The sequence below is a fragment of the Crocodylus porosus genome, unplaced genomic scaffold, assembly GCF_001723895.1.
Source record: "Crocodylus porosus isolate Cpor-Errol unplaced genomic scaffold, CroPor_comp1, whole genome shotgun sequence".
Taxonomy (NCBI): Eukaryota; Metazoa; Chordata; order Crocodylia; family Crocodylidae; genus Crocodylus; species Crocodylus porosus.
Genome location: NW_017728914.1, coordinates 8,665,717 through 8,676,085, shown reverse-complemented (window position 1 = coordinate 8,676,085; position 10,369 = coordinate 8,665,717). Strand labels below are relative to the sequence as shown.

The window sequence follows — 10,369 nt, the reverse complement described above, 5'->3', positions numbered from 1 at the left end:
GGGGGGAAGTGAGAGGCACAAGCAGGGCCAGGGGGCTGTGGGGGAGGAGTATCTGTGTTCTTAAAAAAACGGGTCTTCTTTTAATGGAATTAGCTGGTTAATAGAATCAAATAAATATTTCCAAAAGTGATTCCAGTAAGAGGAATCCAGTGTGTATATATATATATATATATATATATATCACAAGCCTTCATGAGCTGAAGCATATGATGAAGTGAGCTTTAGCTCACAAAAGCTTGTGCTATATATATTATCTACTTTAGTTAGTCTATAAGATGAAAATCTACCCTGCCTTTTGCCACTTGAACAAAATCAGGATAAGTCACCTGTGCACAAAGATGTGATTACAGCTTTTTACAGGGAGAAGAAAAAAAATCTTGTACCTAAGCTAAAAATCTCTCCCAAACCTTGTTGTAGAACTTGGAAATAACATTATAGAATATTCTGGTTTTGGTGCTTGAATAATAGCAGTCTCATTTGACCCTTTACCTGTACGTTGGACCCTCTGCAGTACGATACAGTGTCGTTGTCTCTCCGCTCTCCAGTACTATGGACCGTTATACACTGAGAGTGCTTATACACCCTAGTGTGGAGGCTGCTCTGATGAACTGTAATTACAGCTCAGTGGAGCAGACTCGATTAATCAATTCTGCTGGAGTGTGGTAATTACCGTGCTCCAGTCAGCCTCCATGTCTGGTGTATCAGTATCCCCACGCTTCAAAATGGTGACAGGGGTGCTTTATCTAAAGCTTGTTTGACTTAGATAAATCTCCCCTGCCACCATTTTGGAGCATGGGGATGCATATACATAGGATGCTCCAGGTGCTTTAATTAAAGCAGCTGTAGCAGCCGCTCTAATAAAAGCACCTCACCCCTACCCCAGAGCACATATATAGATGCCCTAACATACCACTCAGAGAAAGTATTGATTCCTGGGTCTTCAACTTATTATTTCTGTAGTTCACAGAGCCTCCCTTTAAACCTCCCTAAGACTTTTCTTGCAGTGCTTCTGAAGACTGTCTTCCTAGTGGTTTTCTCCTGAGCCAGAAGAGTAAATGCATTTCAGGCACTTATGGCTGAACCTCAATATAAGGTTACCAGGACCTCTCTTAAAGCTCATTGTCACAGAGCACTTAGGTGCCCTGCTCCTTTAAAGAGTGGAAACTGCTAGGGAAAGAGCCCTAGCAGTAAGTAGGGAGCCCCCAACTGCTGTTTACTAGGGCAGCTAGAATGAGCTAGTGGCCCACACCTGCCAGTGGTCAGCTGACTGGAAGGGGCAGGGCCTGGCTCATATATAAATCCCAGAGCTGGGGCCAGGAAGGCAATTCCCTGCCAGCAGCCAAGAGGGAAGGAGCTCTCCCAGAGCAACCAAAAGGGAGAGGCCTGGCTGCAGGTACAGCCTCTAATACTGGTAAGGGATGGAGCGCCCCCGGTGTGGCTTGAATGATGTTATAGCCCAGGGACTCGTGTTTTGTTTGCTGTTTAAGACCGGTGGTTTGGGTGAGGCTATTAGGGGATGGAGGAGGCCTCATAGGGGACCCACAGCAGTGCACTGACCCTGGCACCAGAGAGGGCACAGCATTTGGGGGTGCACCAACCCCAGTGCCAGAGAGGGTGCAGCACTTTGCAGGGCTGTGGGGAACCTGAGTGCCAGGGAGGCGCAGTGTGAGACAGGGCTGTGGGGAGCCCGAGTGCCAGGGGGCCAAATTATAACAGGGCCCAGACTGAACAATGTCAGTTCCATCTGTGAGGCTTGGGGTGTGGTAAAGGGGTGGTTGGAGCTACGTATAGCCCATAAGGCAAGGGTGCCCCGAAACACGCATTGTGACATCCATCCTGGAGTGGGATCCACCAGGGATCCGGGGACCCATGGGGTCCTGGGAATCAATCTCTACAGTGTCCGGGAGGACTTGGAGGCAGGCTCTCTATCAATCATTCGATCAAAGACGTGGCAGGAAAGAATCGAGGGTGCCCATTGGGCCAACTTGGCAGAGTAAGGGGTCCTGGGGAAGATCACGGCCATCCTACAGGACCCCATCCTGTGACACTCATTCCTCAGGTTGTCTCAGAGCTTCATGTAACGGTCAGTGCACCCACCTGTCTTCTTTTTCAAGCCACACTTAGCACTGGAAAAACAGAAACTACATGTTTTTAATGTATGTAGGACTTTATCCTATTACATTAAGTGGTTCAAACAAGCTAGATTGTCATCCTGTCTGTTTCTAGTCATTGCCAAGTATTCTAAAGGTCAAAAAGATTACTGACATAGGAAACACAGCTGGCTGGTGCTATCAGCTGCATTATCTGCTGGTTGATGTACTTCTCCCACTGAACCTCAAGGCCCACTCCCTTAGAATGCAAGCAACATCCGCTTCCTCAAGAACGTGCCAGCATCAGAAATCTTGAATTACCTGGTGACTGCTCTCACATGCTTGCCCTGGACTTGACTGATAGGCCAGATGCTAAAATCAATGTTCAATGAGTGCAACTGGAACTTCCCACTCCGTCCATCAGGTGGATGACATGCGCGCAGAGAAATCCATTATTATTTACTCTACATTAATTTTGGCTCCTTGGGAGGATATTGTCCATGTAGATCTCATAATCAACTTCATATCCACTTTCCAGTGTCCTAAACTACCATGACAGTCAAATTGTGAGGAAACTGAAACCTATTGAGATTCCTGCAAAAAACATTGGTTGATTTTTGTGCATAGGTGGCTTAACCTGACTTTGTCCTTGTTCACAGCTTTGTGTTCATTTTGTAGACACACACATATTTCTTATGAGATCTTGCAGTGTGGAAGGGACAGGGAACCGTCTGCCCCATGCTTCATGCCCTTGCATAAGAACATGAGGAGACACCAGGTGCAGGAGCATCTCTGTCAGACGCTATTTTGTTTTCTTTTTTTAAAACAAGGTAGATGCATTCACTTGCAAGAGGCACATATGCACTAAAATTGGATCTAAGCTGACCGTATCTGAAGGAAACTTTCACAATTCACTTTTAATTCATTGTAGAAGTTGGCATTTTTCCAGCATCTAAGCTGGCAATGCTAATGCTGGAGGGAGTGGGGGGGACTTCTCAGAGTTTCAATTTATTTTCCAATAGTCACTCTGAACTTACTGACAAGATTATTCCACATCAAGTAGACTATATACTCTTTAATGCCCATTTTTCTTCCTTCAGTTCATAGAATATTCAGAATGTGATTAAGTATCAACTCCACCTTTTTTACTTGAGTTTACATAGAAAATTATACCCTTTCATGTTCTCTATGGGCCAAATTCTCTTATAAAGCACTACACAGTGGGCATGTCTACACATTTAGTTAATGCACAGCAATAAACTCTGGCACGTAACGTGCACTGCATTTTAATGTGCACCCAAGACTGCAGCACATTGAACCAGGCCAGAACAGCTCTGGCTGGCAGAAGACCCAGGGGGTCAGCCTGCCAGCCCAGGGCTGCTCTGACTCAGCTCAATATGCGGCACAGGGACTGGCTGGGGCATGACGGTGTTCCAGTCTGGAGCTAACCAATAGGCAACCCCCATACTGAACCACCCTCACGCACCACCCAGCCACATCAGCATCTACACGTGTGTTGCTGAGAAGTAAAAAACTCTGCCATAGGATAGTACTTGTGGTTACAAGTACTAACCTACGGCGGAGTTAATTAGTTTACTCCATCCTAATAGCACTACTTGTGTAGCTGCTGAGATGCTTACTGTGGACATAATTAGGCAACTTCACAGTAAACATCTCATGTCAATGTCCCCAGTGGGGCTAAAAGCAGAATTATTTTCCTCCATATAACAAATAAGTTGCTCATTTTGCCTAGTGTACTGCTATTGGTTATATTTTAGTTCACCATTAATGGTAACTTTGTTTTATATAACTAGCTGTCAAGGAAATACGAGTTCATGAGTGACACCAACCTCTCAGAACATGCAGTAGCACCTCAGAAAACATCTATTCTCAAGCAAATGAGCTTTGCCAGTCGATCTATGCCAACTATACCAGGTAAATTCACTATGGTAAGACTGCATGCTGCACCAATTGTTTAAGGTAGACCCAAAACTAAAAATTAGCTTTTTGTCCTTTGTTCCATGGAGGCTGAATCTAAAGTTCCATCTTTAACACTGAAATATTGTTGGCTGGGATAGCATGTAATGTGTAACATGTACCTTGAAATGCATGTTGGAAAAATCTATAGAACAACACCCACTTATTACACTGTTGAAATTTTAAATGAACTTAAAAAGTTCTAATAGAACATTGCTTTGAAAAATTGTCATTGCCCCAATCTTCATCTAAATAAAGAAAATGTCCCAAAAACATTAAATCCCTGCTAATGCAATTCTCCCAGGTTATCTTTGTTTTACTGAAATCATGTTATGGTAGAAAAAGTCATTGCTTTCTTAGGAATTACCCTAAAGCTGAGTCTGCTGTATGTCACCCAGCTAAAACTTTGAGTGCAAAAATCCAAAAAGGCCTGCAAACAGCCAGCATAAGTTTTTATCTCTGCTCCACATCACAATTAAAAACTAAACATCCAAAAAATCCAATTTGCATGTTTCCAGAGAAAAAAGGTCCATTGGTCTTTTCTGCCCTGTAGAACTTTATTTGTGGAAGCAAGATCTTCAATGGTCTGTGATCCAAAGGCAGAGTGCAGAAAGGGAAGAAAAGAAGGAGAATACTTTGCTCGTCCCTTACTTTAGGAAGGAAAACACACCACAACATTGGGTTGCAGCACTAGTGCAGGGAAATGTAACAAGTAGAGGCAAGATGAGATTTGTATGTTGATTTAGGGAAACCTCTGTGACTGACATCACAACTCCCCCTTGAAAACAGGGAGAGGAACAGATCAAGTAACAATATCGCTGCGGAAAAGACAGGCCTTGATAGATTTAATATTTTCCCCAAATAAAGTTTTGTTTTTTCCTATAAATGTTTACCATTAAGAAGAGCTTGCCCTCTTTATAGACCAGTATCCTAAAATTATAGCTCTCTTTCTCCTTTCATTTGTACCGAGGCAAATCAGGAGTGACGCTGGTGTACACAATGGAATTACGATAATATAAGGCCAAAGTCAGTGAGAGGAGACTCAGGCCTCCTTCCTGTTCACTACCCAGTTCAAATGAAACTAACTCTTAACTAGGCTTTGTAGGATTCAAGTTTTATCAGTAAATAATAAACCTTGATTTAACCTCACACTCACAGACGAATGAAAAAATACTTCCATTGTTAATAATCAAATGTATTAAAAAAAGTGCATAACTCAAAATGATGCCTGATGGAGTGTGTAGGTATGGAGGTGGTAGGCAGTCCTACAGAAGCATGCTGACTGTGGTTTTGATAGCAATTCCCAGAAGCTCAAGGAGACTGAGAACGAAGAAGGAGGAAGTGACAAAGTGGACAAGGGAGCTATGGGCGAGCAGAGCTGAAACTGATGGCAGCTTTGCTGCTCAGCTGGTGGCAGTTCTACAGTAGTTATGTTTGTTGTGGCAGGTGATTGAACTGCACAATCCTGCAAATTTGAATGGATAAAAAATTGAAATACATTCTTAAAAATAAACATTGATATTATCCTCTGAATTCTAAGAATAAAAAATTATTTCTGCCAAGTCTACTCTTAACCTGTCCAAGGGGATGCAAGTTTTTTCAAATACTGAATTTAAAAAAGGTGGAATTGGATTAAGACATCTCATCTTACCCTGTGAATTGTAAAAAATATTTATTTTTTGCTGTTTTGCCTTACACTTTTATATCTCTCTTTTTATAACCCATCATTTGCATCTATTTGAAGGGTTAACTCTCTCAGTTGTGGGCACCCCACCGGCTGATGAACCAGTTGGATCACATAGATTGAGCCAGCAAATTCTTCCTACTACCTTAGAGGGAGACAAGAAAACCTTGAAAAAGAAGAAAAAGAACCAGTTCTTTAAAACAATAGTAAGTGTTGTGTTTCTATCTCTATGGAAAGGAGGAAAAAGGACTTGTAAATCCAGTAATTAAATTTGCCCACATTTCAAAGTATAAAGAAGCAAAGAGTTAAAGAAGTCATGGACCCAACTTCCCGAGAAAACTGTGCAAAGCTTATCTTCTACTTAAATTTCTGGTGCCAATACATTTTTTTTTTTTTTAGCTAAGAAGCAATGAATATTCTCTGCTAGCAACAAAGGGATATATAATGTACTGCATCTTGTGTACCTTCACATACACTAGGTTCAGAGATGTAGTGCAGTATCCATGCCACAAGAGGTCTCATTTGACCAACTGGTTTTCTTTTGCCTGATCTATACAACTTTCTAATAGCAAATATAGGAAATAATTATTTTTTTGGATTTTTAATCTGGCATCTAACATCACAGTAGTTGCTAATAGTGTATAGTGCAAAATATGCATATACAGATGCATGGGTCATTTCTGATGTCAGACACATTTCCAATTGAAGTCAGTATTTGATTCAGCCTGGAGTCAGTATAGCTCACTGAAACAGATTGTGTTCATCTAACGTAGCAAAATTCCCATTGTTGTAAATGGAAGTTTTATACAATTGAAGTGCATAGAACTTGATCCAAAAAAGTTTTTCAGTGCAGATGCTAAGATCAGAAGTTCTAAAAATTGCTCTAAAAATGGTACATGCAGTGTAGAGGACAGGTCATGGAAGGTTATATTTGATACACATGCCAGAAGTTGCTGATATTCACGGTGGTAGAACTTACTGTGATATCTATGGTATTTTACGTGCATGACAGTTTTTTCATAAATTTCATTTCAGCACTTTTGTACTTTAAAAAGGCATAACTTGCTCTCCTCTGAAAGAGTTATTCAGCATTCTATTCTAAAAAACCTAAATTTAAGGGTTTTCTAGCTTTCATCTTTCTAATAGGACTGAGAATAAAATAACTACCATGCTTACTCAAATACAAAGCGAAGTGATTTTCCACATCGGGGAAAGCACCTCATCTTGGATTTGAGTACAAGGCAGTGCCTGGAGGGTACGTGGATGCTGTGGCTCTGGCTCCGGACCTGACCTAGGGTCAGGATCAGTCACAGGTGCTGCCTGCCCCCCCACCCCTCTGTTCCCCACATTGTGCCTCCAGCTCCCTGCTGTTGTAGCAGCAGTGGCTCTGTCTGGCCCCAGAGCCTAGGCTAGAGTTGCCACCTTTACCACAGCTACCGAGCCACGTTGGGGCTGTAACAAGCACATGTTCCACGCCCCAGACTGGAGTGGGGCTAGACCTGTAGGATAAGGGAGCAGGCAGGCAGTGGTTGCAATATGTGGGAGACAGCAGGGGGAGCACATGGTGGGATGAGAATTGGTAGAGACACTGGAGAAGGGAAGGTGATGGTGGGTGCAGGCATTGGGGGACAGGTGGCAGGGCAGCAGGTGCTGAGGAAATGGCAGGCAGCAGGGTGGACAAGTGGTGCAGGGGACTGACAGCAGGGGTCAGGTTGCTTGACTCCCACACTGCCTGCTCCCCCCACTCCCCATCTGCCTCTCCATTGACTACTTACTTACCCACCACCTTCCCTGTACTGTTTCCCATCTACCTGCTCCCCTTTTCCCCACTTGTCCTTTGGCCACTGCTTTTCCTACTGCAGTAGAGGGGGGAGGGAAAGGGAGGTAATTAGATTATCTACATAGAAAATTATAACAAATCATTACATTTTTCTTGTATAGAATTTAATTATTGGGGGAGGGGTCATTTTAAATTCAGAATTGTCTTGAATCTGGGTAAATACAGCATGAATTTGGTTTTATTCATTTCAAATGTGCCTCAGAATGACTGTGTGCTGTATAATCAGTATGTACAATGTAGCCTCTTCTACCAATTAAAATAATTAACATGAAATGAGAGAGGCATACTTTCCATTTTCACAAGTTCAGCAAGTACTGAATAAAAGCTTAGAGCCTCATCAAGTGATGACTTAAGTAGGTGTGTGCCTAACTTCACATCACTGCGATTACATAAGTGAAGTTATCCTTGTATTTATGGTTTTGTACAATGTGGGAATTAAAGGTATTCTGAGTTTAGTATGGGATATTCCTTTTGTAGTAATAAAAAAGAGATTAAAAACACAAGCTAATTTCTATATATATGTACAAATGGAGTCCAGGCACACCCACTTGTGACTATATGATCCTCTGTTTTTCCTTTATACAGCGCATTTCCAAACTGCCTGAGGATGGCAAACACTCTGGAGAGCGCAACTTTGAACCCTCATCCGCAGATCTGTGAATTCCACTGCTTAGAAGACAAATCATTTCCCAGCTGCCCTCCTCCAAACCCCACCCCCACGCACCAAAAGGGTGCGACTATTCTAGAGCAGGTCAATTGTAGAGACATCATTAACATAACTTATGGATAATAGATAATGCATATAAGTAGCGTTTATGCCTGTGATTCTAAGCATTTCAAAATAATATGGATGTATTAAGAGAAACTGAAAGTATATAGTGATTATAAATGGTGTGGTAACAGGGATGTGGGCCAAAAATACAGTGATTCTGTTAACGCAGGAGAAGTAAAAGTCATGGTATGCTTATTTTTTATGTAATTCATTCCAATGAAAAAGGATGTCACTAGGTCACCTGCACTGGTGGCTATTCTTTTGACAGTTTAATGGAAGGTTTCAAAAATTCATCCTACTCCTGTTCTCATTAAAGCACATGGAAATGTTATCACTATTACTTATATCACTGCACTCCAGAGGTGTGACTGCAGACAAACATGAGCTTACTTTAAACTACTGACAACAGTGGAGCTATAACACTGTGGAACTCCATGTGAGTTAACCACCTACGTACTTCCAGGAAGGTTTTGAAGCCTTTACTGATCCTCATTTTGCTACTACAGTTTTATATATCCAAGCTAACATGGAAACAAAATCAGCCCTTTACAGCCAACACTGCATGCCTGATTTTCTTCTCAAAACAGCAGTAGCTGCTTTGTATTGAAAACCTTTGCCAACATTTATATACAAGAGTTGGTACCACACCTGATTGTATGGTATAAGTAAAGCTGTTTTTTCTGCAGTTCAGCAATAAAATTTTAAATGTTTCTTTTATTTGCCTTGAATCTTTTTAACTAGAATGTCATAGTGAAATATGTGTTAATTGTTTTTTACTGACAACAAAAGGAACTCAAGAACTCCATATCCCTTGCTTTTCAAATTTAATTGATTTTCTGCTCATGAGACATGTGATAGAGTTTGAACATAGTTCCTTGTTGGCGTGAAACTAAATAGCAGCACAGGTCAGTATCTTACCTTTTTTCTTAGAGATGTCTGTTTGTTTGTTTTAAAGAGAAATGACATCTCAAGCACAAAATAAATTAGGCTCAAAGGTTTCCCAAAAAGAGACGGGACAACTGCTTTTCCTTACCACAAAGGGCAGGATACCACAGCAAAGTACATGTAATGGAATATCATAAAAAAAACATTTCAATGGTAAGAACATTAGGCCTAGGGCAATGAAACAAGCTTCTGAGGGGAGTCAGAGAACCTCCTTTATTGGAGATTTTCAGAGGCTAGGGACAGACATTAAACATAGACTGGTTTAAGTGATCAGAAACTGGTTTAAACCTGTAACAGAACAGAAGTTCAGTGCACATAAACCAGTTTGAAAATGGCTGAAACCAGTTTGAGATAAACCTGGTTGAATGTAGTATCAGACTTAACTGATTTGACTCAAACCAGTTTATGCAATGTCTGTCCCAGACCCCTTGCTGGTTTAAGATAAAACAGACTCCCCCAGCATCCCTGCATATTCTTTGGGCTGGGTGGGGCTCTCTGCTCCACAGCAGAGCTGGCCCCATCCCTCTGCTTCCTGGCCAGAGCTCTGGCAGAGACCGCAGGTATAGTAGGGTCTGCTTGGCTTCCCCCTACATCCCCCTGCCTACCACCACCTTATCTCCCATAGCATGGACCCTAGCTCCACAGAACCTAGGCATGTGGTATGCTAGCTAATACTGAGAGGTGTCTCTGTGTGTGAGTGTCTCCAATTTCACTGGGGCAGGCAGACAGAACAGTGACTGCTTAGGGCTTTTTGAAGGTGATCAACAGGCCAGCAGGTAAGCTGTTTAAGAAGAGTTTGAATTAATGGAGAGAGGCTATTGTTTTGTTGATGAGGTGATAAACACTGTTATCAGGTCCTTGCTGGCTATGATGAAGCAGGGAGAGGGAAGATTAAAAAGCTCCATATCATCAACAGATGCATGCACTGCACCACCCCCTTCCTTCAGAGTGCTAGCAGGGCGCTGGGGTCTAGCAACACTCGCGCCCCTTGAGCAGCGAGTGATGAAAAGCCTGGGATGGTGCAGGCAAACCTCCCTAAGCAAAGGTCCTACTGGGGCCTA

At 42.3% G+C, this 10,369-nt stretch overlaps 1 protein-coding gene across 1 annotated transcript in view; it reads left to right on the top strand.

Moving 5' to 3' along the window:
* Positions 1 to 9,080, top strand: part of DOCK2 (dedicator of cytokinesis 2) — a 519,632-nt gene extending 510,552 nt beyond the window's left edge. Inside the window, exons 53-55 of the mRNA XM_019534715.1 lie at positions 3,905 to 4,025; positions 5,812 to 5,957; positions 8,177 to 9,080. Of these exons, the coding sequence (XP_019390260.1) occupies positions 3,905 to 4,025; positions 5,812 to 5,957; positions 8,177 to 8,251 (342 nt within the window). The 3' untranslated portion in view covers positions 8,252 to 9,080. The remainder of the gene's footprint in view (positions 1 to 3,904; positions 4,026 to 5,811; positions 5,958 to 8,176) is intronic.
* Positions 9,081 to 10,369: the final 1,289 nt, after the last annotated feature.